The 27,726-nt window shown below is 47.9% G+C and overlaps 2 protein-coding genes and 1 pseudogene across 3 annotated transcripts in view; all 3 read left to right on the forward strand.

The window, feature by feature from the left end:
* On the forward strand, positions 1 to 24,507 carry Mlc1 (modulator of VRAC current 1). Its single transcript, XM_029469376.2, has 13 exons — positions 1 to 63; positions 4,077 to 4,203; positions 4,696 to 4,894; positions 6,085 to 6,174; positions 6,640 to 6,693; positions 6,839 to 6,940; positions 15,013 to 15,114; positions 15,488 to 15,559; positions 16,008 to 16,124; positions 17,432 to 17,488; positions 18,103 to 18,225; positions 22,139 to 22,300; positions 23,263 to 24,507. The coding sequence occupies exons 2-13, from the start codon at positions 4,136 to 4,138 to the stop codon at positions 23,335 to 23,337; spliced, it is 1,221 nt and encodes a 406-aa protein (XP_029325236.1). The 5' UTR covers positions 1 to 63; positions 4,077 to 4,135; the 3' UTR covers positions 23,338 to 24,507.
* On the forward strand, positions 2,174 to 2,752 carry LOC110310974 (proteasome maturation protein pseudogene; annotated as a pseudogene).
* Positions 24,508 to 25,384: 877 nt separating the features above from the next.
* The window catches only part of Ttll8 (tubulin tyrosine ligase like 8), a 66,182-nt gene continuing 63,840 nt past the window's right edge, over positions 25,385 to 27,726 (forward strand). For both annotated transcript variants that reach the window (XM_021184001.3, XM_021183999.2), the window contains exons 1-2: positions 25,385 to 25,846; positions 26,452 to 26,556. In XM_021184001.3, coding sequence (XP_021039660.1) covers positions 25,438 to 25,846; positions 26,452 to 26,556 — 514 coding nt within the window. In that variant the 5' untranslated portion in view covers positions 25,385 to 25,437. The remainder of the gene's footprint in view (positions 25,847 to 26,451; positions 26,557 to 27,726) is intronic.

Here is a 27,726-nt window from a genome sequence, read left to right on the forward strand (position 1 = left end):
GCGCTTTGTGCCGGATGACTGCAGCATGAAGCTGGGCCAGGCGTTTCTGCTCGATCCACTTAAGTACAAAGATAAAGAGTTTCACTACCCAGTGTGAACTTAGGAGCGGTTTCGTAGGATGGTCCCTCTATCCCAATATTCCCTACAGCTTTATTTGTTTGTTTGAGAAGGATGCTATGTACCTAGGCTATGAACTCATGATGTAGCCAAGGATGCTCTTGCATTCCTGATCCCCTGCCTCCATCTCCCAAGTTCAGAGGTTACAGACCCGTGCTATCACAATGCTTTAAGCTGGGCTAGAGGTCCAAAGCCTGGCAAACTTAATATCCCTACAACAAAACTACATCCCAAAATTTGGTTTTGTTGGCTCGCTGTTTTTAAGACAGCATTTACAAGCTATAGATTTCTCTTTAAATTTTGGTTAAGGTGCATTCTATACAATTTGAATCGCAATTTCATATTTGTCTTGTGGTTTGAGTTTTATTTTGCTGTCTCCCCACCCTAGTCCACACAGGCATGTTGTCAGTATACGATTATTTAGAGAGTTTCGGCTACTGATGTTAGTCAGTCTTAGAGAGTAAAATTTGGATGACTTCTGTTCTTAAAACTTGTCAGGGCCTAGTGACATGCACCTTTAATAGGACTTAGGAGGAAGAGGCAGGCAGATTTCTGTGACTTCCAGGTCAGTTTGGTCTTCATAGTTCTAGGCCTGCCAGGGCTACATAGTGAGAGGCTGTCTCAAAACAAAATAGAACACAAACCTTATCAAGGGTGTCCCCTACTTTGTTGATCTCCTGAATCTCCTTCACTGGATATGCTGTGTGTCATAAACAATATGTATTCTGTTGTGTTTGTTGGGGATCTGATTTAGTTCTAGCTTTGGTTTGTCTGTTTGTACATCATTGGCACTCTTCAATTAAATTGGGAGTAATGGCAGCATTGCTTAAACATTTAGAGGCTGTCATAAAACCTTCTCAAGTGTGTTACTCAGAATACACAGGAAAATAATACACAGGACCTGACTATTTATAGGGTTTGAGTCATCTTCAGAGATGCTGGCTAGGTACCCCAGACAGGCTTTCTATCACAGTATATGGTAGTCCTGGCTTTCAGGACTGTGCGTGGTTGCTACCAGCCTGAGCTGCTGCCTCGGATCGGCCTCTTCTACATTTCCAAGCAAATGCCTTACAGACATTGTAACTTCATATTTATAAGAAAACGTTGCTCCAAGACCGTCCTCTCTGACTGCCTAAATAGCCCTCCATACTGACAGCAAGTAGGATGGATTGGCTTCTCTATATCTATCTGGAATTGGATCTCTTCTCACCATTCTGGGTCACAATCTCCCCATTACCCCAGCCTGTTCTCCACCCAACACCAGAATGCCACCTTGACCAATTCCACCTCAAGGTCAAAGCCAAGTGGCTTCCATGCCTACAGGTGTCTGTACTTCAATGGCCTCTATATTCTACTTCCCAGAATCCTCAGCTCACCTTCCTTCAGCCATGCTCCTGAATGCTCTGGGGCTTTGACACCTCTGAGGCCTACCCTCTGTGCCTTTAGTTCCGCTGTCTCCCTGAAGTCTACACATCTCACACAGAGAAAGTCAAACGTATTGGCATATGGCACAGCGGAACACGCACACACAAAACCATGGCCTGTAAATATTCAGTGGGCAAAGGGAGAAAAGGCGGTTGTTTAAAGATTCTACTGAAGAACAGGGCATGCATGTTCTAGGAACCAGTATTGCAGCAGCAATCAAGACATAACACACAAGTCATTGTATGTCAGGAGTGAGGAGAGCTCGGAGAGTGGGCCCTCCTTCTCTGATTCAGAACAGCTTGCTTGTATTTCTTAACAGGAAACACTTTTGAAAGTCACAAAAGTGATGATGTATGCTAAACATTTCCCCCTCAAAAAAAAAACAAAAAAACCCCCAAAAAAACAAACAAACAAACCACAGAGCCAGATGGTGGTGGTGCATGCCTTTAATCCCAGCACTTGGGAGGCAGAGGCAGGCAGATCTCAGAGTTCAAAGCCAGCCTGGTCTACAGAGCAAGTTGCAAGACATTTAGGAATACACAGAAAAACCATGTCTTAAAAAAATGAAAGAAAAAAACCCAAACAAATAAACAACAAAAAGAGAGAGAAAGAAAACACAGGAGAGGGGTGGGGCGAGGTGTCTCGGCCCCGGAAACAGAAGTGAGTGGTTTGGTCAGGCGGCTTGAGCAGGTTTGGAGGATCTCACAGAGCTGTTTCCAAGATGATCGCCAAAGGACTTGGGTCGGAGCTGAAGGACAGTTGCGGAGCTCTCAGCCAGCAGGCCTTTCGAGAGCCATGATCTTCTCTGGAAAGGATTTTCTTGTGTGAAAAATGAACTTTTGCCCACTTACCCTCTTGAATTATCAGAAAAAAAATTCCAGCTCAACCAGGACAAGATGAACTTTTCCACCCTGAGGAGCATCCAGGGTCTGTTTGCTCCCCTGAAGTTACAGATGGAGTTTCTCCCGTTTCTCCCGAGCTCAGACCTCTCACTGGATATTTTGAGGGGCAACGATGAGACCATTGGTTTTTGAGGATATTCTTAATGATCCATCACAAAGTGAACTGATGGGCGAGCCCTACTTGATGGTGAAACATAAGCTGGGCTTGCTGTAATATGGGGGCCCGCGCAGGAAGGAACGATGGGTGTGCCCTGCATAGTTGCCTGCTACAGTCTGATGTTCATGGCATTAAAGTACTGATCGGATCGCTGGGCCATGCGGAAGCGTATGGGGCTTGGCTTTGGGTTGTGAGTCGGTTGAGAGCCTAGAGGTGGTTTCTAAGCTCTGAGGTTACAGCAAAGCCCAAATTCTGAAAATGTGTTTCTTATAAATGTTACAAAAATGCAATAAAGTTCCCAGGAGCCTCCTTGAGAAAAAGAAAAGAAAAGAAAAGAAAAGAAAAGAAAAGAAAAGAAAAGAAAAGAAAAGAAAGACAAGACAAGACAGGAGAATTCAATCCAGTTGGATTCACTCCCATGATTTTTACTGATCACTTAAGAGCTCAGGAAATTTGGGAGTTTCCTCAACACATTTGAAAGAAGTTCTAGATATCTCAGGGGACAGTTTGGGTGAATTGCTTCTTTTTCTAATTTTATTTTTATTTTGTGTGTATGGGTGCTTTGCCTGTATCATGTGTACCGTGTGTGTACCTTATGTCCACAGAGGCCATAGAAGAGAGTGTTAGATCCCCTGGAACTAGAGTTGTAGGCAGTTGTGAGCTGCCATGTAGGTGCTGGAATTGTGAGCCACCATATGGATGCTGGGAATCAAACCCAGATCCTCTGCAAGAGCAGTCAGTGCTCTTAACCTCTGAGCCATCTCCCCAGCCCTGGGTGAATTGTTCCGAATCCTTCCTGTTTGGTTGACAAGCTAAGATAACCAACCATCCCTGATTAGAAACCAGTGGCTGAGCCTAGGCTGCGTGGGGTTCTGCTGTTCAAAGGAGCTTTTTTTTTTTGTTGTTTTTTGCTTTGTTTTTTCCCAAGTACTCTGGGCTGAGCCTTTTTGCAATGTGCACAAAGAAATTGTTGCTGTAATTGCCAGGGTGCCAATGTCTCCAGGCAAATGAAGCACATTCATGTCCCTTTTCTCTGCCTACTGAGCAGGAATAAAGGCTGCAGTGGGACCATTCCTGCCAATCCTTGGGGCTGCCATGGGAACCCATGGTGGAATTCCCAGCAGTTCAAGGGCCAGCTTTGCCAAAATCAAGAACATAAAGGTTTATGCGGCCTGACGAAGGAGATTTTCGTCGAGTAATAATGGGAAACAAAGAATGACAGCTTAAAAAGATGTAGACCTTTGAGTACTTTTCTGTTCGGGGCCCAAGATTGGTCAGGATCCACATCCAGTGCTGGACTCTCCTGTCCTCAGTAATATTTCTCTTTCCAAGACATCCACCTGGCTAGTGTGCAGTGAGGGGGACCAAGGGCTCTTCCTTCCCTTGTCGTATTGGGAAAGCTCCAAGCCAGTGGTTATGCAATCAAGGAGAACACTTCGAGGATCCACTCCCTTAATCTCCTCATTAAAATTCAGGAAGCTGTGTGCCTGCCCCTGGCTGAAGTGCAGTTTGGCTGAGAGCTTTTGTTCCGCTTATGAATACTTCTTGCTGGAAGTCCATCACCCAGAGGCCAGCTCTCCCAACCGCCGGACGACCGCAGAGGTAAGCATTAAGACATTAAACTGCAAAGTAGGGGCGTCTCTTGTAATCTCATGTTCCCATTTCATGTTGAATAGGAGAAGCTCGCCTCTGTTTGGGACTCATAAAGTTGCTGGTGGAAGTTGAAATGTACTATATCTAAGGAGTCAGATGAAGGCTGAGTGTGCTGTATCTAGATGAGTTAGGGGTTTGTTCCTCTTTAAGTTCACAGCCCTAGAGTATGAGTATAGCCCTCTAAGAAAGTGTTTGCTTAAACCAGACATGATAGTGTTTATCCAGGTAGAAGTTTAAGCCAGCCTGGGCCACACAGTGATACTTTGTCTCAAGAAAAAAAATTTCCGAAGCACTTTCATGATAACCACTTACTACAATGAGAGGGTTTTCAGTTGTCAAAGTCCGCGATGATTTCACTGCATAGGAGGGATTGGTGGTCTGAGTCTGTTCACAAGGCTCAGCTTTGCTGTGTGTCACTCTCAGTACCATGCCTGTTTCCAGCGCCATGACACGGGAGGGGCAGTTCAGGGAGGAACTGGGCTATGACCGGATGCCCACACTGGAGAGGGGTCGGCAGGATGCAGGACGGCAGGACCCAGGCAGCTACACCCCTGACTCAAAGCCCAAGGACCTGCAGCTGTCGAAGAGGTTGCCCCCGTGCTTCAGCTACAAGACATGGGTGTTCTCTGTGTTAATGGGGGTGAGTAACTCAATACTGGCTCAGGGGACAGCACACACCATGTCCCTTCAGTGCTGGTCATGCCCTGTAGAGCACAAAACCCGTTAGACTGGGAATCACTCCGTCCCTTTCTTTTTTTTCTCTTTCTTCTTCTTTTCTTTTTTTTTCCAGTTTTTGGAGACGCAGTTTCTCTGTGTGGCCCTTGCTGTCCTAGAACTTGCTCTGTAGACCAAGCTGGCCTCAGACTCAGAGACCCACCTGCCTCTGTCTCCCAAGTGCTGGGATTAAAGGCGTGAGCCACCACTACCACCGGAGGCATTTCTTTTGTTTGTGTCCTATCAGTTACTTTTCTCAGTATCTGCCTCGGGAGCCTATGCCCCTAAATTGTACTTATCCTGAGACCACAGGTTACCTGTGACTACATGCCAGCATACCCCTGTACATGCATGATCTGTGAAGGTAGAAGGCCAACCTCATGCTTCAGGGTAGCTCTATGGAGTGACTAACAAGAGTTCTGGCCACAGCTGGGGTCAAGACCTTGGATTGGGAAAGACTACAGAAGCCATAGGACTATGGGGACTATGGGGGATTGTGGAAAGGGATAAGTTGGGTGTAGCTAGAGAGAAGATCCATGCTAGCCCAGGGTGAAGCAGTGCCATGTGGGGTCCCAGGACACTTGTACACAGTCTTGCGGATAGATAAGCAATTGGGATGCTTAAAGCATCATTGGGCCCTGAGTGCACACAGTACTTGCAGACCCAGATGTTGCATGGATTTTTCTATGGAAGGAGCTGGGTTTTGTGCAGTCCTAGTCTGAGAATGTTCAGACAGGGACCTCTCCCTTTCCAGATTCTATTTTGGATCAGTTTCTGCAGAGGCAATAGGTCAGGCACTTGTTTCACAGGCTCTGACCCCAGACCTGGGGATCTTGAATTCCCTGGTAAAACTTCCCTCTCTCCACCCCACAAGTTGGGTAGCTTCTACTCTGGCAGCAGAGGTGGGAAAGGGGAGGTCCGTTCCTTGGGTTGTGCTATTCCCACCAAAAGGACCTGCAGTCACACAGGACCCAGCCATAGGCAGATAAATAACTGGGAGACTTGGTTAATATGGGAAACATGAGCTTGCAGTCAAAGGCTAGGTGTTGTTCCCCCACCCCTCCCTGCCATCAGACAGAGCCCGTTATAACCTGAGTCTATGTTGCTCTTTTGCAGAGCTGCCTTCTTGTGACCTCTGGGTTTTCGCTCTACTTGGGGAACGTGTTCCCCTCCGAGATGGATTATTTGCGCTGTGCAGCAGGCTCTGTAAGCACAATCCTCAGCCACACCAGCACCCTGATTCTCCCATTGTGGGTCGGAGGCTCTGTGATCTGAGGTTCATAGGTTTCGGTTGACTACTCTCGTGACTTAGCAGGTCTGACTCCTGTGTGAGAAGCAGCACTTTGTTCCTGGCATGTTGTGGTGCTGTGGTGCTCTTGGATGCCATCAAGGGACTTCTAGGGTTAAGGGAGCTCCTTGTATCCGGTAGCTTGACACTGATGCTGTGCCTGTGTGATTCAGTGAATTGTAGAAGCTTGAACATTGCAACACGTGATTGTCTTAGCTTTATGCTGAGCTGAGTTAAAACTCAAAAGCCTTCAGCTTGGCAGGCAAAAGCTCTAACCCTGAGCTGCACCTGGCCCGCAATGCATGGTTTCAGGGTTAGCATCATGTCCAGGACACAAGACTCAGGTGAACTCTTGGCTCACTTGGGTTCTGGTCTCTTTACAGTGCATCCCCTCAGCAATTGTGAGCTTCGCTGTTGGAAGGAGAAATGTCAGTGCGGTAAGTTAAGCCTTCAGAGCAGCCTTACAGACTTGGAGACCCCCTCCCCCAGGATTGAAGTGTGGAAAGCAGACGTCTTTATTTCTTTAGTTGTTTTTTTTGTTTTTTGTTTAAGAAGGAAATGTCTCCTGCTTTGTTTTTCCAGATTCCCAACTTTCAGATACTGTTTGTTTCCACGTTTGCTGTGACCACTACGTGTTTAATCTGGTTTGGGTGTAAACTGATCCTGAATCCTTCAGCCATAAACGTGAGTTGCTGGAAGGGGATGTGGGTCACAGAGGGTTTCCTGTTTTCATCTGAGTCTTTGTCTTTGCTCTGCTATCAAATGCTGCTCTCACGGAGCAGGGGTAAGCCTTGGGTTTCCTGCGCTTCTGAAGGAATCGTCTTTTCTGAATTTTGAGTCTATTCCATTGGACAAACCTACTGATAGATGACATTTTAGTGTTTATTTCCCAACAGAGATAGGCCTGGGATGCAGCTCAGGGACAGAGCACATGCTTCTAACATATTCAGTGCTCTGGAATTTAGCCCATTACCACACATGTTAAAACACACACACACCACAACACAATAGCAATATACTACTGTATTTCATCAAATCTGTGATACTGTTGGTTGTAAGGCACATACACGCACACACACACACACACACACACACTCACACATACCACACAACAAAATAACAACATACTATTGTATCCATCAAATCGATGATGTTATTGATTTTAAGACATTCTGTCATCTTATGTGCTACTGAGAAGAGTGAGAAAAATTTACTCAAATTGTGATGCTCAATGGAAAGAAATGGCACCAGAAATAAAGATGTCCTACCTAGACTTGTGAGAACAAAAATTCAAGGAATACCTGGGCTGCTGTGGGCAGAAGAGAGGCTGCTGACTGGACACTGGGATTATTGAGTGCATGTAGTAAGTTGCTAGATATGAAACAAATATAAAACTGACTGCACCACAAAAGTTGAAAATACACTCTATACACAGATGCTTTATAAAACTAAGTGTGTGAAGCTGGGTATGTTGGCACATGACTGTTATCCCAGCACTTAGGAGATGAAGGGAGGAAGATCAGGAGTTCCAGGTCAACCTTGGCTATATAGTTAAGTTTGAGAACATTCTGAGCTATATGTGACTATGTCTCAAGAAACAAACAAACAAACAAACAAACAAACAAAACATATAAAGTTCCTGGAAATATGTCTAAGAAGAGATTACAAACTATGAGGCATATCTTTTTAAAATTATTTTATGAATTGGGGTGTTTTACCTGCATGCATGTCTGTGAACTATGTGTGTACCTAGTGCCATTGGAGGCCAAGAGAGGGTAAATGACATATATATTAAAAGACATTGGGAACAAACAGAGGATGAGGCCAGGAGCCAATGCAGGTCACAGTGAGAGGCTTCCCTCCAGCTCCTCCTGCAGCTCTGTCTAGGGCTTGGTTTGGGGGAGTACAAAGAAGGAGAAGGATTCCTCAATGTCCTCCCACAGCCAAAACTACTAGAAAGCAATCCTATTAGAAGGGTAGGCTGGGCGTGGGATTCCAGGAACCATCATAGATCCAGTCATCCCAGAGTCACTTCATACTGAGGGCTTGAGGGTGTCTAGCACGCCTGTGACTAAGAAGCATGCACAAGGGGCTGGAGCGGTGGCTCAGCAGTCAAGAGCACTGCTCTCCCAGGGTCCTGAGTTCAACTCCTAGCGCCCACACGCACAGGTCACAATTGTTTATAACTGTAGGTCCACAGGGTCTGAAGCCCTCTTCTGGTGCACAGACATTCATGCAGACAAAATCCCCATATACATAAAATGAATAAATAAATCTTATTTTTAAGTGTTCATGAAAGGTCAGAGCCATGGTATGAAACTTCAAACGCAAACAAGTGACCACGGCCCCAGAACCACAGGTGACTGAACTCTGAAAGTTGGGTGGAACCAGATATCAGCTTTTGTTCATAATGTAGCAATGGGCCAGCCGCAACATCACCTGGTACTTACATCTGCAGAACTTCAGTCCCACCTGGGCCAGGTATCAGAGTCCATAAGTAACATGGCTCCAGCCATACTGAGATCTGATGGTAAAAGCTGCCTGAGGCAGGTGGAGGAACCTCAGGAGCACAGCATTTGGCCCTATCCTGCTCCGAAACTATACCTCATTCAAGGACATACTAAGTAAGTCCTTGTGGAATAGCAGTGAACTGGCCATGACGTGGTTGGACAGTCAGGAACATGGCTCCATCTGTGTGGGTTGGATTACACTGTCCCATAGGCCCTTCCTCAAATCCTCTGGTCTCTCCTAAGTGCTGGGAAACCTCTTGGGTCTATTTGTTGCTATTGCCTGATGGTAGGGCTTATCTGTTCTTAGCCTCCACCTACGCATCTCCTTGTGGGTTGGTGTTATGACTAATCTTGGTTGTAAACTTGACTACATCTAGAATCAACTAAAACCCAAGCAAGATGGGACAACTGTGAGGGGTTTTTCTTTTCTTTTGACGTTTTTTATTTACATTAGCATTGTGTTCTGTCCCCTTGTATGTCTGTATGAGGGTATCAGATCCCTGGAACTGGAATTGCAGACAGTTGTGAATTGTCATGTGGGTGCTGGGATTTCTAACTCAGGTCCTTTGGAAGAACAGCCAGTGCTCTTAATGCTGAGCCATCTCTCCAGCCCCAGAGAGAGGTTCTTCTGGATTGTATCATTCGAGGCAAGAAGACCTATTATAACTCTGGGCCATGCCTTCTGGTGGCAGTCCACCTAAAAGGCACAAAAGAAGGCAGCCTTTGCTTTTCGCCTGCTTTCTCTCATTTGTACTGGCAAGTTCATCTGTCCTGTTACTAAGATATTCCTTTGCTCATATTAGAACCTCCTCTGTGGGGATTCCAACATAGACTAAAGGCCAGCAGCTCTCTAGGATGCTAGCACTGGAGACTAAAGGCCAGCAGCTCTCTAGGATGCTAGCACTGGAGACTAAAGGCCAGCAGCTCTCTAGGATGCTAGCACTCGATTGGATTGGGAACACCGAGATATCCACTCTCATAGACTGAACAACCAGCAGATCCTTGGCCTTTCTCTCCAGATATAGTCACTGTTGGACTACTGTGACCACAGCTATATCACTGCAATAAAACATAGGTAAGTCACACACACACACACTTGCATGCATGCACACACACATTTATTTAATCAGTCTGCTCCTCTAAGACAGTGGTTCTCAACCTTTCCCAATGCTTTAATCCTTTAAGACATTCCGTATGTTGCGGTGACCCCCACACCCACCATAAAGTTACTTTTGTTGCTTCTTCATAACGGTAATTTTGCTCCTGTTATGAATTATAATGTAAATATCTGTGTTTTCTGATGATCGTAGGTGACCCCTGTGAAAGAGTCCTTCAACCCCCAAAGGGGTCACTGACACAGCTGGTGTAGCCTGTCAGTATCTTTGAAGCTCCAAACCACAGTGGGAGCTCACCTCTCACCAGGAGGGATAGGAGTCTACCCTCTGCCTACAAGGCAGTAGACATGGGACCTCAGATACCCGGAGTGAGGTCTCTGCCACAGGCTATACCAGTGTTCTGCTAGTTTAGAGCATCTCTCCACTAGACATCCTCGCTACCAGCCTGAGGGCCCGTGTCCCTTGACCTCACTACCTTAGATGTATTGACTCGTGGTTCCAAGTCAGAGGAAGGCAGAGGCAGCAAGTTCCTGTTTCCATTCATATCTTCTCATCCAGATAATTTTGGAAACTCCTCTCCTGCCTGTGGCCCTGCTAAGACTTGGCTTCCCTGTCAGTTACCCTTCCTCACTCTCAGTTCAGATTGAACACCACGTCATCTATCTTCACAGGAGGACTAGTCCCCATGGCTCTTCCAAGAGACACACGAAGAACCACCCATCTATTTACCCGACACAGAAAAAGCATTTACAGACCAAAGTTTGGTGAACCAATGAATGTATTGGCACTACTTACAGCAGGGTGTGTGTGTGTGTGTGACTTCATATAGTCTTGAGATGGAGGAGGCTCAGAGGGAATGTTGGTAGGGCAGATCTCGTGAGGGTCTCCTGTGTGTCTGCTTCAAGGTGGCAATGCCCATGTGCAGCCCATGGCAAACAGCTACACTTTAGCTCACTTTTGGTTGAAGTGGCTTGTTCTTGGTTACTCCATATTATACGAAATACCCACTTTGAGACCAGGCCTACCCTTGGGTTATTCCCATCTGATAAAGCGACAGCCTTGACCTCAGTTACTCAATCTTGGTTGGAAGTGTCAAGAAAGAGTGACTCAATCTACATCTTGTTTACATAATTAAAAAAAAAACACCTCATTTCCCAAGATGTACAAATTGTTAACTGATCTATATGAGCTGGTGAACGACACCTGAACTATCTGAGAAACTTCAGGCACATGAACTTTTCAGAGACACTAGAAAGGACCCCTCACTGGGTCTATAAAAGAGGAGCACCCCAAGAGCAAAGCAGGGCAGGTGCACTGGCCGGTCACTCAGTCACCCGAGACTCTTTCAAGAAAACTACCACAGGAAAGGCCTGCCCACACTCCTGCACTCAGCTTGGTTGAGTGCAGGCTTTTCTGCTAATCACACCAACCCATTTCAAACCCATCCTAAAATGGCCTACCACCCAGACCCACATTTGATATCCTTTTGCCTGATCATCTATCTCTGCAGTTGGTAAGACTTCGTATCCAGTAAACTCTGCCTCTGACTTCAGGAATCCCAGTTCCTCCAGCTTCACTATTGCCCAGTCTGGAACGCACTTGGTTACAGGTGTTTGCCTCAGCTCTGGCGTAGTCTCCCCTAGATTTTGAAGAAAATTCTCATTTTTATTGCTATTTGGTTCTTCTTGCTCCTGAAGATCTGTCCATCACTTTGTGCTACTCCATCTGTACTGGGTGTGTGTGGGTCAGCTGTGTGTGTCTGCCAGTCCCCTCTAGCCTGACCCCGGGGGTGACTGCACCTTGGAGAGTAGCTAACATAGTTTTCTTTGGCTCTGAGCTTGTTGGTCTGACAGGGCTGGGTATACAAGGCAGGCAGTCTTCAGTGGCAGCCTCTCTGCTTGTAGCTCTCTGGAGAAACTGCTCTCCCTGACACAGTCTACTGTTGACTGTCACGGCTTCCTCTGGTCCAAGAACACACTTCTGTGTATTATCTGTCACTAAACTGCCAGTCTCTTCTGAGTGTCCCAACTGATTATTGTCAAGATTCCAGTGAGGCAGGCATGAGAATTTATTTTAAAATACCATCCATGTGTTATTGGTTTCTGACCTCACTGTCAGGACATGAATCGATAGTCCAAGTGCATTCATTCTTTGACATTTATCAAGGCTCACTGTGTGGCAAAATAGACTTTTTTTTTCTTAATGTCCCATGAAAGTTTATCAAAGAGTGAATAATCTGTTTTATTTACACGGAGAATTGCACTTATTTTTAAATGTTGGCTTTGTTACTGTCTAGATGTGGTGAAGACTGCAGCTCAGGAGACACCTGGTATTGAAAAGATAGTTATTGCTCACAGATTCTGTAGGAGGGGGCATCCCCATCATCAGGACCACCAGAGGAGCACCAGGGCAATGTATGAGCAGAGGTAGTGAGGGGAGACAGGCAGGCCCCTTTATGCGGCCTCCACAGAAAAGAACAAGTCAGACAGGGGAGAGATAGAATAGTTTCCAAGGGTGCTAGACTCTGGGACTATCCCTAGTTGCCTGCCCTGGGGTGACAGGCAGGTAGATAGAGACCAAGTTAGGGATATATGGAGTTGAGGGGGGTCGTATATAGTGTTATTTTCCAGCTCTAGTCATTTGTCATCCCTAGGAAGATCAGGGCTCTTCAGGATTAGCCTGACCACAGGCCCAGCATCAGAACACATACAAAAAGTCAAGTATTCGGTTAATTCGGTTAATGTAGCACATTTCTGGTTTTAAGAGGGTTTCTGTGTACATGGCGTGTGTGTGTGTGTGTGTGTGTGTGTGTGTGTGTGTGTGTGTGTAGCCTTGGATGCCCTGGTTGACCTGGAACTTGATATGTAGACCAGGCTGGCCTTGAACTCACAGAGCTCTGCCTGCCTCTGTCTCCCAAGTACTAGACTTAGGTGTATATCATTACTATGCCTTGCTGGATAAGAATGTTTATGTGCTTTTGATTAGTCAGCTTCTGAGAAACATGTGTTAAATTCTTTATCTGTAGTTGTTGGTTTATCTATTTTTTCCTGTAAGCCTGTCATTATTTTATATATTTTGAGGTTCTATTAGTCAAATATTACTGTATAGTCTTTCCCTTACAAATTTATTTTTAAAACCACACCTACAGTATGCACCTATATTCCCCACAACTTGGGAGGCTGAGACAGGAGGACTGTGAGTTCAAGATTAGTCTAGACTACCTCAGCAACTTAGTGAAACTGCTTCAAAAAAGGGCTGTGGGCATGGTTCAATGGTACAGTACTTGTTTAGCATACAGGGGACCTCAATTTCAGTTCCTAGGTCTGTGTACTGAGTATCAGTCACATTTTTATTCATTTATTAATTCTGCAGGGCCCAGGAGCAAGTTCCAGGCTTTGTGCATGCTAGACTTGTGCTCTGCAAGTGTGAACATTTACACACTTATTGTAATTGCTGACACAGCTGGACTCAAGGTGCTTCTGTCATCCTCCAAGCCTGTGTTTGAAGTTTCTGGGAACTGCACATGGAGCTGAACATGCGATGAACCTTTGTGCTCATGTTTTGTGTGTGCTTAGATTGGGGAGGAAGACGCAGCTCAAAGGCTTCTTATAAGAGGCAGTTTTGCTTCAAAGGGACTAAAAAAGAGTTTATAGTGAGCAAAATAGAAGCAACTAACAGCCAGGAACACAAACTCAGGTTACCTTGTGTGTGTTACCTGACGATGTGTTCCACTGCAGAAGAAATTACATGATCCTTTATAGACTGAGAATAAAAGAAAGTTCTAAGTTGATACATTACCAGATAAATCTGTATGGGCATCATGGTAGGCAGGCCAGTGGTGGGCAGGTGGGAACGTCACTTTCATACTGCAACTTGCAGATATTCCAGCATATTTAGCTTTATGGTATTGGAAACTAGAGGTCTTTTAAGTTACACATTCCAAATGATTCCCCTAGGAGTCACAGAGATGTTAGGCCAGATAGAGATCTGGTCATGAGCAACTGTCCTGGGAGTACCGACGAGCCCAGACGATGTGGGCTCTCTCCCACCCCATTCCAGTTCTCTCCAGTCATGAAGTTCTAGCCATTCAGTCAGGGTGTGCGATTTCTCGCCCAGATGAGACTTCTAAGAGGGAACTTCAGCTTCTAGGCCCAGAGGCCTATGGCGAGTTCTCAAATAAACCATTCAGTTAAGAGTAGTATTTAAAACAATACCTGGGTGCTATGGCTTAGTATATACAGGTGCTTGCTGCCAAGATGGACAACCTGAGTTCAATCCCCAGGACCCACAGGTGGAAGAAAATAACTCACGCCTGCAGGTTTCATCCTCTGACCTCTATATGCATGCTATGACTGATGTTCCACCCCAGTGAATATGAACATATATACATACACACATACATATATATGCACACACACACACACACACACACACACACACACACACATATATGGTTTCTTGAGACAGGGTTTCTCTGTATAGCTTTGGCTATGTCCTGGAACTCACTCTGTAGACCAGGCTAACCTCGAACTCATCATAGAAATCCATCTTCCTCTGTCTCCCAAGTGCTGAGATTAAAGGTGTGCATGCAGCTAGCTGCTGCTGCCATCACTGCCACTACCACCAGGCTCCAATGAATACATTTAATTCATAAATCTAAGTATCAAAAAGGTTGACAATGGAGAGAGAGAGAGAGAGAGAGAGAGAGAGAGAGAGAGAGAGAGAGAGAGGAGAGAGAGGAGAGAGAGGAGAGAGAGAGAGAGAGAGAGGAGAGAGAGGAGAGAGAGAGAGGAGAGAGAGAGAGAGAGAGGAGAGAGAGAGAGGAGAGAGAGAGAGAGAGAGAGAGAGAGAGAGAGAGAGAGAGAGAGAGAGAGAGAGAGAGAGGAGAGAGAGGAGAGAGAGAGAGGAGAGAGAGAGAGAGAGAGAGAGAGAGAGAGAGAGAGAGAGAGAGAGAGAGAGGAGAGATCAACCAAACTAAAAAATGAACCAAACAGATGAGAGAGGCAGTGTGATGGCATGATTTATTCTGGCCTGTGACAAGGAGAGCAGAGCTGGACTAGCCAGCTGGAGGAAGATGGCCGCTTTCTGGGGGGAAGGACTAGCTTGGCTGAGGTATGTGTTTCCTTTGCAGATTAATTTCAACCTCATCCTGCTCCTGCTGTTGGAGCTCCTCATGGCAGCCACGGTGATCATTTCGGCCCGGTCCAGTGAGGAGCCCTGCAAGAAGAAGAAGGTGGGTCTCCCACAGCTACCCCCTCGTGCCCCTGAGCTGGGCCTCGATGCCAGAGGCCACGGTGGGAGGGGGGCTGGCAGGGCTGTTAGTCAAGCCTAGGGAGGCAATGGTCCAGCCACACAGCCTCCAATGTCCTTCCCATCCTGTGCTGCCTTCAGGAGTGTCACTGGAACACGAGTTCTACCAAAACTGTTGGTAAGCTCAGTTGCAGTGACTGGGCACATCCACACACAGGGGAAATGTCTGCCCTTGAGTTGTTTCTCCACACTGAAAGGCTGTAACGCTGAGGCTTTTAGAAGTAATACTCCTGCCCAAGGTAACCAGCGCCCATGCCCTGCCTTCCAGGGCCCCACGAGTATTTCCCTTTCTCTAGGGTTCCATCTCCGATGGCACTAACATTCTGGATGAAGTGACGTTTCCTGCTCGGGTCCTAAAGTCCTACTCTGTAAGAAAAGCCTCCTCCTTCTTTCTCTTGTTTCATTTTGACACAGTCTGGCTATGTAGCCTAGGTTTGCACTGAACCATCAACCTTTCTGGCTCAGCCTCCCATGTCCTGTATCACAGCACGTGCACCTGCATCACTGTATTGGGCTGGTGATGTAATGATAGGGGAACTCCAAGTTCATTCCAGTTAGGCTCTGCCCATGAGCCTCCCTGTGGGTCAAGTGGGGTCCCCACCACTATCCACCTCCTTAGCCTTCTCTAGCGATTTCTCCACGGTCAACCTGAACAGACCAGAGAAGGGTCTGAGCCCATGGCCTGCCTTGGGGAAGGTTGTATCTGTACACTGCATTTTGGAACTTTAAGGGTGTCTCTTCTCTCCCCGTGGAGGTAGCCCATCGGCGTGGTAGCCTACCAAGCTAACTGTGGTTTTTTTTTTTTTCTTTCCCCAGGTGGTAGAAGTAATTGCTGGTGTCTCCGCTGTCCTCGGTGGGGTGATCGCTCTAAATGTAGAGGAAGCTGTCTCGGGTCCACATCTCTCGGTGACGTTCTTTTGGATTTTAGTGGCTGTGAGTACTTCCTGGTTGGTCACCTTGTCCATGAATAGCTAGCTAGACATGGCTACAGCCACAGTTCTGGGCTTCCCTCCTTAGACCCTTCATGGCTGTTGTTGCTGCTGCTGCTGTTGTTGTTTTTGCTTCACAATGTTGGTAACATTCAGATAAGAAAGCACACAGGAGAGAACCCCCTCTCCTAAAGACTCTGGGAACCGAGGATTAAATGTATTTGTATGAATTTTTATCTTAACTGCTAGTATTATACCACTTACCTATTTTTCTAAGAAATCCAATGTTCTTAGTTAGGGTTTTACTGCTGTGATGAGGCACCATGACCAAGGCAACTCTTATAAAGGACAATGTTTAATTGGGGCTGGCTTACAGGTTCAGCGGTTCAGTCCATTATCATCATGGTGGGAAGCATGGCAGCATGCAGGCAGAAATAGTGCTGGAGAAGGAGCTGAGAGTTCTGCATTTGATTCAAAGACAGCCAGGAGGAGACTTGCTTCCACAGGCAGCCAGAAGGAGACTCTCTCTCCCACATTGGACAGAACTTGAGCACCAGGAGCCCTCAGAGCCTGCCTACACAGTGACACACCTCCTACAATAAGACCACACCTCCTAATAGTGCCACTTCCCACAGGCCAAGCATATTCAAAGCACCACACCAATTATATTTTAAAACGCTTGTGTGAAGCTCAGGGTCCATGTCTCAGGGAAGTCCAAGAAGGTGCCAGAGGTCAAAGGACACCCCTATGCAGAGAGATTGATAAGGAGGCACAAGGAAACCCCAGCTTGGGTTTTAGATCACAAAGCAAGAGATCTCTCTTCATATTGCCTTTGGGACAACTGACTGGTGCTGCAGATAGATCCGCATTTGACTCTACTGCACTCTGAGTATATAGCACATGGTCAACTGACTGGTGCTGCAGATAGATCCGCATTTGACTCCACTGCACTCTGAGTATATAGCACATGGACAACTGACTGGTGCTGCAGATAGATCCGCATTTGACTCTACTGCACTCTGTTGCCTGAGTATATAGCACATGGTCAACTGACTGGGCTGAAAGCAGAGAGCACAGAACATGACAGATGTCACCAAGGTCATCTAGGGGACGTGGAATGTCACCCTGTCATTCATGTGGCCTTTCTACAGGAAACTTGACTGGTTAAACAAATGGTTGAGCAACAAGCAGCTACCAAACCTGTGAGAGGCTGTCATGATACTTCGCAGCCTGAGGCTTTCCTTCTACTAGATAGAATGGTGGAATCATCACGGCAGGAGTACAAGCTTAGCCTTTCTGTTCTCTTCCCAGTGTTTTCCCAGTGCCATTGCCAGCCATGTGACAGCAGAATGTCCCAGCAAGTGTCTGGTAGGTGAGGCTCAGACCTTCCATTATGCCTTGGGTCACACTTTGGGTGTAGCTCAACAAGGGCTTACAAGGAGAAGCCACGGGGAACCAGTAGGAGCGGCCAGGGCAGGCTCCACTGCCCAGGAGAGGATCCACAACTGTTCTGGGGCCCCAGTGGCCCAGATGTTTCTGAAAACAAAACACAAACACTAGGTTTGCAAGTCAGAAATTCTTGTGGCTAAGCAAGGGGTGGAGGAAGAGAGACAGATCCTTTAGCTGCATCCCCTCTCCTGTGGGGCTGCTTAGCTGTTAGCAGCTGTTGGCAACTGTTGGTCTTTGGGTCTAATTGATCTGCCAATGAGTCTGTGCTGGGTTGTCCGGCCCTGACACAGGGGTTGGGGGAGGTTACAAGAACAGATCTTAGAAGAGTGGGAGAACTGAGTAGCACACAGGTGCTGATTTTTTTTCATCACATTAGAGCACTACATGCAATGTTCAAAAACTCCCATGTTATACCCGGCACTGAGTGAGTGAGCAGAGTTTATCTAGACCCACATAGCGGTCCCACCTCACAAACTTGAAGGCACGTAAAATGCTGGCCACACGTACCACCCAATGGTCTGCTTTCCTGCCAGGTTGAGGTGCTGATAGCCATCAGCAGCCTCACATCCCCACTGCTATTCACTGCCTCTGGATATCTGTCCTTCAGTGTGATGAGAGTCGTGGAGATTTTTAAAGATTACCCGCCAGCCATCAAAGTAGGTGTCCATTCTATTTCAAAACTCTTTGGAAACGGGACCTGAGGGGGTGGCTATGGGGGATCTGCTGTATTTCTGGCAGTAGTCAGAACAAATGGGCACCCACCTGGACAAAGTGGCTTTGCCCAGTTTGCTGTGGGTGGGGTGGACTGAGTGTGGAGTGAGGTGGGATCCAATTTGCTTTTTCCGTGTTGATTCTGTCCCCGCTGGCTGCTCCGGTTTCTGTTCATTGCTTTGGTTTTCCCCGCTTATTTTTTTTTTTCTGCCTGTCTTAGCTCAGCTCTGTACTGGACTCTCATTTCCTTCATCATAACTGGGGCTTCCCTCTATCTTCTGACCACCCATGGGCATCTCAAGCCCAGTCATCACGATACCAGGAAACCCAATGGGACCTCAGTCAGCCTTGCATTAAGTTCATAGGTGGACCTGAGGGCTTAACATGGTCTGACTTTGTACCTTTCACATAGGATATCGTTTCCTCTGGGGCCCCCAGCACGTTCCAGGGCTTCCTCAGGCTCAAACACACACAGCTGACTTGACATCGTAGATGCTTGGTATTTGTTTCCAGGATGAGAGCTCTTCCTTCGAGAGTGTATTATTAGGAACCTCGTGTGAGCATTGGAAGGCAGTGCAGCTCCAGGGAGATGCTCCTTCAGGTCCCCTTGTGCTCAAACATGCTTAAGACTGATGGCGGCATGAGTGTCACACTCATGTGGACTGAATATCAAACTCTGATACCTCAACCCTTCGCCCTTTCACAATTAGATGGCTCTAAAGTAAGAACAGCCTCAAAGTCCCATTGTCAAGTCTGAGACGATCAACATTATCATGTGATATGGATTAATATTCAGCCCATATTAGTCTGCATGGCTGTTTTAGAGCAGGATGTCTTGCTCATTGGTCTGTTCAGTTTGGGGAAACCCTGTCCCCTGATGCTGTCTGGAGTGTGGCCCCACCTGTTCATCTGTTTACAACACTTCTGAGGAGCATGAAGGGACCTCAAGAGGTGTCTGTCAAACATTGTGGTGTCAGGCTCGGGCTCTTTGAGCGCTTCCTGCCCTCCCCACATCCCCTATGGGCTGAGGCTAAAGGCTGATCTTTTCCTGGGGAGGGCAGGAAAGGTGAGGACCGGGCTGGCATATTACAGTGCAGCTTTGGTGTTGGTGGAACACCACTGAGGACTCTCAAGGCCTCTAATATTTTTAGAGTATTGTTGGCATTCTTCCTTCTATGCCGAATGTGACACAGATGCACCCAGAGGACACCTTCCAGGTGAGCATTCCTGTGAAGACATCAGTCTTCCCAGGTGGGCACTGAAGTCAGTCTTAGCTCATCTTTTATGACCTTGACCCAGACAGGAACAGGTCACAAAGCTCAGAATCTGCCTCTGTGGGCTCTCCCTACTTTGGGTCACTTCTGAGCCTGTTCAATGAAGAGAGCTGGAGAGAACTATGTGTTTACAGACATGTGCTTGTATTATTTCCAATGCAAGCTGAACATTCTCCGCTTTTGATTTTGGTTTCCCCTCTGGACTTCTTTTACCTGATGGTTTTTGTCCTTTTACTCCTAATTCAAACACGATGTCTGTGGTGACATCTAATATCCTATCTACTTAATTTGGTCTTATAATAGACACATAAATGACCCACATGTATAAGAAACCAACATTGCTACTAAGAGACCTCCTCAGCTAGTGTTTGCTCATGTGTGTGTGTGGGGGGGGGGGGGTTGCTGTTGGTTTTGTTGTTGTTGTTGGGACAAGATTTCTCTTTGTAACCCTGGCTGTCCTGGAACTAGCTCTGTAGGCCAGGCTGGCCTCAAACTCACAGAGATCCACCTGCCTCCACATCCTGAGTACTAGGATTAAAGGTAAGTGCCACCACGGCCCAGCATGTGTGTGTGTGTGTGTGTGTGTGTGTGTGTTTAACATTCATCTCAGAAAGCATGACACTCGTATGTTGTGTGATAAAAATCCCATTTCTGTGTATGATTTTGCTATTGGCTTGGTAAGTGGTTAAGTCCAGTGGATTCTGGATGTAGTCAGCATTAGGGGCTGTTTCATTTCACATTACTTTCTAAAATATACATTAATGATATTTTAGAACATAGCACATCTACATGGATTAAAAGGCAAAGCTGAACACAAGATAAACTCTAAGGAGCAGGAGTGTCAGCCTGCTTCCTCGACAGCTACCACATCTTAGAATTTTCTCTCTTCCCTACAAAGCAGGTTGGGCATTCTAATCTATTCTGTGTCGGGGGCCATATTTTTAATCCAATAATTTATCCCGAGAGGGATCAGAGCTCTTCTGTGCTCCTTCATTACTCTGTTCAAACATTACCTACCCCATGGACCTGACAAGGCCCTAGTGTCAGCAACTGGGCGATGTCCGGCCATCTGCTATCATGACTAGCTCCTGGTGACCAGCTTTAATGCACATCTCATGTGAATTTGAGGATGAGCACCCAGGAGAGAAACTACAGAGAGCGCAGATGCTTCTGTATTCTTAAGTCGTCACTGGAAGGTTTCTAGCTCCGAGTTTTCCAGAGCCTGGCAAAAGCATGGACAGAATCTGACCTTTCTTGAGATGCTTCATTGTTGCTGAAGCCCCATTTACACACGAGTCTGCATTTCCCACAGCCCCTCGGGCTGCGCTCCTGCTTGCAGGTCCTCTCCTTATATCCCACTGGCCGCCCCAGCTTGTCAGCATGGACTGGGGCTGCCTGTGCTGTTGGGAGAGGCTGTACACCTGCCTCCCTTCCAGACAGGGTGAGGCATCTAAGTACAGGAGCCCCCCTCTGGGGACCCACATAGCTTTTGCTCTTAGGCATGAATCTCATGGCTGCTACATCCCTGGCTCTGTATCCACGGCATTGACACTATTTTTTTTTTAATTTTTGAGTGCATTGCCTGCCTTCAGATTCCTTTCTCAAAACCGGGCTGCCTTTCTAACCTCAATGGAAGAGCATGCGCCTAGTCTTGCTGCAGCTTGATATGCCTGGGCTGGTTGATGTCTATGGGAGGACTTCCCTTTTCTGGGGGAAAAGGGGAGAAGGAGAGAAGGTGTCGGGGGAGGATTGGGAAGAGAGGAAGGAGGAGGGGGAGAGGGAGGACTGGGAAGAGAGAAGGCAGGGAAAGCTATGATGAGGATGTAAATAAGTTATTCAATTAAAAAGTATTTTTGAGACAAGGTCTGAGTGTATAGTTCTTGAACTTGAAGTCCTCCTTCCTGGGTCTCCTAAGTGCTGGGATCATGGGCTCACATCAATCAGCGTTACCATTTAGTTGCTCTGTGTTTCTGTGGGTTAATGTTGTAAGGCATCCTTCTGGCTGCGTTGTGGGTATTTCTGAAATACTCCTTAATGTGTGAATTGCATTTTATTGCCTCTGGTCCCTGGGCTGTAAGGACACAGACTCTTGCCCTGTCTTCTTATTCTCCCTTCTTGCCTCTTCCGCACCAGCATCTGTTGGTCAGGTCACTTTGCTGGTAGGTCTGGGTCCAGCCAAGAGGGCCCAGCCAAGAGGGCCCAGCCCTCTGTTCAAAGCCAATTGTACCATTTTTGGGACTGTGTTTCCTGCAGATACGTAACTGAAACTGTGGGTCTCTTCTGCCCTTTGCACACCCTCAGCATGAGCCTCGGGAGTCTCATATGCTCTCTCTTCCCTAAGGCAGTTGGATTGGAGGGGCGGAAGAAATACAACCTGGGTCCTCTGTATGCTTACTCATTAAATGAAAGGCAGCAGAATTGGTTGAATTGGAATGTTATGTCTCAAATTACCGAAGCATAAGAAGCCTGTGTGGATGTCCAGGGCCCCGTGCTCATCAAGGGCGCCCTGTTGAAACCTTAGGTGAGGGGAGGAGTTGCAGGCGTCTGCCTGTGGGTCTGTTCACATCTCGGTCCTTCCTCGTAGTCTTACGATGTTCTCCTGCTGCTCCTGTTGCTGCTGCTGCTGCTTCAGGGGGGGCTCAACACTGGCACCGCCATCCAGTGTGTGAGCTTCAAAGTCAGCGCCCGGCTGCAGGCTGCATCCTGGGACTCCCAGTCCTGTCCCCAGGAGCGGCCAGCAGGGGAGGTGAGTAGCCTGCCTTCCCTGGGTGCCCCATCCTGGGTCCTCAGAGGGTCCTTGTGAGGTAATGGATCCTTCCACTAATGTCCTTTGATGTTTGCTGTGATGTTTTGAAGTTTGTTTTATTGGCAGTATTAAAAATAAAGTTTGAACTAGGTTCTTTTTTAACAGACTAAATGAGTACAAACCCATTCATGAAAAATACTGTGGCTACAGGGTTTTCAGCTCCACTCTCACAGACACAGAAAAAGCCTTCCAAAGACTCCCACAGAAGATGCCATGCTTTGTAGGGGAGGGCTGCCCCTGCTTGGCCTGGTAGGCTCCCTGCAACTAGACATTCTTATTCTGTGACCAGTGGGTTGAGTCACCTGGATGTTACTCTCCCTGCCTACCCTACCCCCATCCTATGTTCTGATACCCCCATCCTGAGGTTGGGCCTGCTAACTTCGCCCTGAGCCATCTATGCCTGTAGTGTCTTCCTGGGCAAATTCGCCCACTGCCATCAAGGAAGTGGCCTGGTTGTTCGCTGCCCAAGGAGATGTCAAGGCAGGCTTCCATCTCTGTCCTGGGTCTGTGTCCTGACCAGCAGGCCACAGAGCCAGATGAATAAGTTGCCAGATTCCAGATCCAAGAACTGAGCATCTTAGGAGATGAGAGTAAGTGTGCAAGCTGCTGTCGACCATTTCATGTCTGGAGGTGTGTGCCTGCCTCCGCTGTCCTTTACTCTCAGTTACACATCCTTAAAGTCCACCCCACTGCACATGGACAGACACTATGGGAAGGGATGTGGGAATGTCTAAGATGCTTCACCCCTGCCCGGAAGCGTGTCTTCCCTTCTCCATTCTTTCTCATGTAGAGAAGCTTACATTCAGGAACACATCAGATGCCACACAGACTCAGCCGAATCTGCTGCCTTCCTTCCAGGTCCGACCCTGGTGACGTGACATTGTCCTTGTCTTTCATCACAGGTGGTCCGAGGCCCCCTCAAGGAGTTTGACAAAGAGAAAGCCTGGAGAGCTGTGGTGGTACAAATGGCCCAGTGACTACAGGATAAAGAGACTGAGTCTGGGTGTCTGCCCGGCCCCCAGCGTGCTCCACCGTACAGACTCTAACCATTGCACGGCTACTGCTTTCTAACATACTATTTCCCTCCCATGAGGGCAGCCCAGGCTGCAAGGTGGCTTTTCGGTTCCTGTAGTAGTTTAACTTTGAAACGGGCAAATATTGAGTGTTGGGCCCTGTTAGGTCTCAGTGTGTGCACCTCAGGTGACCCTGATGGCCTGGGTGTTGCTTTTTTTTCCAGCCCTCCTCACTTCCTGGGTTGACCCTCATTCACCAGGACCTGATGTTCTGGCCTTAGGGCACTTCCATGCCTTCTCATGCTTGCCACAGTGCAGGGATAGTTTGGCTGTGAGACTCACAGATGGTTTGTATATCACCTCCCCAGACCCCAGAAGACAGCTGGACTCTCCCAGCTGACCAGAGAATCAAGGAACCTATAGTAAGTTGGGTCCTTTGTGAAGCTGGGGATCATTTTAGGAATTGCTTTCTGGGAGGGGAGCCTCTGTGCTTGGGAAGACAACGAGCGTGCCTTTACTGAGCTGGGGTATCAATGGGTTCCCTTCCAGGAAGGATACGGGATAAGAAAGAGATATATTTTGTGCCTCAGAAGAGCTGCCAGGGTCAGGGAGAGAGAGTGAAAATCCTTCTAGGCAGCTCACTTGTAGATACACGCGTTTGCCAGGATTCAGGAAAATCATGGCTATTTTCAAACAGAGGGATGCAAGGATGGCACCTGACAGGGATCATGTAGGAGCAAAGTGGCCCCAGCTCCAGTGTTGGGGACTTCCGGTCCTATCTCCATCCTCTGCGGCCTGCCCTAAACAAGTTCCATGAGAGATCATTTTTGCTTGCCTATGTGCGGAGCCCACTGGGCTTGAGGTCCTCTGCAGCTCTATCTACCACATGCTATTGGGTGGGAAGGGAGTGGTGGTCCCACTGGGCTGACAAGCCATCCGCTGGGAGACTTGAGCTTTCAGAACCAGAATGAGGCGGCAAGAGAATTGCTGCCAGCTTGCACTTCTAATTTTAGAGGGATTTTTTGTTTTGTTTTGTTTTGTTTTTTTAACTGACTCATAAGTGGGGTCTGAAAATCGTCTCTTGTATACTTTTGTCTGTTATAGATTAATATGCTTGAGCAATAAATGCTAATGCGCAAATGTGTTCGTAGCCTGTTAAATGCTTCTGGGAAAAAAGGGTTGAAAGGGGACGAGAAACAGGGCCTTAGAGTGGAAAGCCATTTTTTATTTATTCCTTGATTTGTATAACCCCTGTGAGTAAAGACTAGATCACCAGTCAGGGAGAAGACGCCTACAACACCTGAAGAGCAAAACCTGTTTTGTTTTGTTAAAAAAAAAAAAAAAAAAAAGATGCCTTTAAACCTTTCTAAAGCTGTGACCCTTTAATACAACCCCACATGTTGTGGTGACCCCAACCATAAAATTATTCCAGTGCTACTTCATATGTGACCCCCTGTGGGTGGGGTCGCGACCCACAGGTTGAGAACTCCTGCTTTAAACCCATTGAAAATATGCTGAAGTTTGCGCTTTAAAACAGCGGACAACTCTGACAGGGTGAGGGGCCTTCCTCAAGACAACCCAAGGTACCACCCACATAGGCACAAACACTGGACGATCACAGGAACTAACCTGGAAAAGGCCTAGATGGCAAGTGGCACTGGCTGTCGAGAAGGGACAGCCTGGAAGGGCACAGCACAAGTATCCCACTAATAAGCCTAGCTACCAGGACCACTCTACGTTCCTCTGCGCACAGAAGGCTTACTCTGCCTACCCTGACCTCAGTAGACGCTCAGCTGGCAAGGGGAGAACACCTGCCTGGAAGGACCCTCGGACTCCATCCATCCCCACCTCAGGCCTAAGTGGAGGCTTCTCGTGGTCAACAAGGGAGCCAGGAGGGAGGAAGCCGAGGGTGGGGCAGGGTGTGACCCATAGTCTTTGTGACTTGGTGTAGTCTGAGGGCTTGGGTTGTCTGTGTGACCCTGACAGGTGCGTGGGAGATGTGGAGCAGGAGCACATGACCCAGGCGAGGGTCGGTCGCAGGCACTTAAGGACTAATCCTGACGCATGGCCTGCTCCGTCGGGGGACCTAGTCCCCGCTCTCACCCCCGACTCCACCCCCGCCCAAGCCCTGGCCGCTCCTTGGACCGTAACATGGGACTGGATCTAGAACCAAAGCTCAGTGTGAGTGCCAGCAACTGCGTTCGGACTGCGTCTCGGGTGTCCCCTGTGCGCCGCTGCTGCCAGCGGACTCCTCTTTCACGCAGCCCTCCGCAGCCTCTGCCGCCTGTGCGTCCACGAAGCCCCACACCCCGAATGGGGCGCCGCTTAGCACGCCGAAAACCCCGCTACCAGCGCCAGGGGTCTGCACAATGCATCGTGCAGGCGAGGCCGGTTGCCCTGGGCAACCGCAAGACGCCTGGCCGCTCTGCCCGCCGCTCGGCCACAGCAGCACGCGCTTTAGGGCGGGTCCCAGGTGAGCACTGCCTGCCCTCAGACGCGCCACGCCTGCCCTCGCTAGTGCCCAGGTCCCCCTCCTACGCCGTACTCGGAACCCCGCCCCGCCCCCTCCGATTGGAATCCCAGACCTCGATCCTTAGAATCACAGAACTTTCCCACCTTATCCCTCCACTTTCACCCCACCACGCCTGTTCAACCTTCTTTCCCTCACCTCCCCACTTCCCTCCAAACTTCGCAACGGCCTCACCTTTCTGACCCTAAACCTGCGCCCCAATTTGTGTCCTGTCTCCCTGCCTCGACCTCTCCTTCTTAGCTCCAGACCTGTATTCCTCTCCAGGCTGGATGCCCCTCTTGGACTTCCCTAACTCTGGCCCAAGTCTATCTCTTCAACCCCATACTTACTTCCTTACCCCCCGAGTTGTCCCTCTACCCTAACTACTTCATCTCATCTGTCTCCCACTGACCTTTCTTCTCATCTGACTTCTCACAACTCAAGTTTCCCACTCATGTCGTGTCCCCCAACCCCAAACCCTCCTTTCAGACCTCCCTCCCACACCCGGGTCCTCCGAACCCCACCCTTGCCTCCCTGGGTATGTCTGAACTCTAAATCTTTGTCAACAGGGGTTGGGGGCCAAAAGAACCAGCTACGAGAGGCGAGCATGGAGAACGGCGAGAGGAAGAAGCTGTCTTCCACTTTGTCAGATGGAGATCACAAAGAAGAAAATAGTCTGTATCTTTCTTGTTCCACATTTTCGGCAGGCTTACTCAAAGGAGCAGGCGTGGGGGCGGGTGGGGGGGGAATAATGGAGGAGGTCCAGATTCAGTTGCCCTCTGGGCTCCTGTGTTGGTTCTGTGAGACTGTTGTGGTAGTACAGGGTAAAGCTTTTTATCCTAGTGGGGTACTGAACTTGCCCTTCAGACACGGGTCATATCCACTGACAAATACCTAAATATAAGTAAAATCATGGTCATAGATGGGTACACATTTCGTTTTAGAAGATATAGTTCAGGGCCTGGGATGGTGGAACACACCTTTAATCCCAGCACTCCAGAAGGAGAGGCAAGATGATCCTCTGTGAATACGAGGCGAGCCTGGTCTACAGAGCCAGTCCGGGCAGCCAGGGCTCTGTTACACAGAAAAACCCTGTCTGGGAAAAAAAGAGAAGATATAATCCAGGCTTACCAGCCGGGGCACTCCCCACTGGCCACACAGCTGGCATTGCCTTGGCCTTTAAGATCAGTCTGGTAGGTGCTGCCAGTCTCTCTAGGGCTTTTATTGGTCGTTCTCTTACATTCATGATGGGGAAATGTTATTCCACATCTTGGCCATTATTAAAAACGAGTCTTACTGGTTTTCAGGTGTTTCTTGTTCATTCTGGATACCAGCTCTGTGTCAGATCATTGTGTCAGACATACTCTCGAGGATCTGTGGCTGGGGGTTGGTTGGTTGATTGATTTCTAGGGGTTTAGTTGGTTGGTTGATTGATTTTGTTTTTCTTCCTTTTCCTGTTTGTTTGTTTGGTTGGTTAGTTGGTTGGGTTTTCAAGACAGGGTTTCTCTGTGTAGTCCTGGCTGTCTTGGAACTCGCTATGTAGACCAGGCTGGCCCCAAACTCAGAGATCTACCTCCCTCTGACTCGCTAGTACTGGGATTAAAGATGTGCACCGCCTCCACCACCCCTTTGAGACAAGATGTCACCATGTAGCTCTGACTATCCTGGAACTCTCTATATAGACCAGACTGGCCTGGAACTCACAAATATCCACCTACCTCTGCCTCTCCAGTGCTGGGATTAAGGGGTGTGCACTATATATCCTGACTGGCCCAAAACTCACGCTGTAGACCAGATAGTTTTGAACTCATATAGATCCACCAGTCTCTGCCTCTCAAGTGCTG

Source organism: Mus caroli, unplaced genomic scaffold, assembly GCF_978045245.1.
Source record: "Mus caroli unplaced genomic scaffold, Mus_caroli_1 scaffold_16, whole genome shotgun sequence".
Taxonomy (NCBI): domain Eukaryota; kingdom Metazoa; phylum Chordata; class Mammalia; order Rodentia; family Muridae; genus Mus; species Mus caroli.

Excerpts from the sequence above, each read along its gene's own strand:
- Mlc1 (XM_029469376.2), top strand. The coding sequence starts at position 4,136 with ATGAATACTTCTTGCTGGAAGTCCATCACCCAGAGGCCAGCTCTCCCA. Across the intron at positions 6,941-15,012 it reads TGAATCCTTCAGCCATAAAC|ATTAATTTCAACCTCATCCT; the intron begins GTGAGTTGCTGG and ends TTTCCTTTGCAG. Across the intron at positions 17,489-18,102 it reads AATGTCCCAGCAAGTGTCTG|GTTGAGGTGCTGATAGCCAT; the intron begins GTAGGTGAGGCT and ends CTTTCCTGCCAG.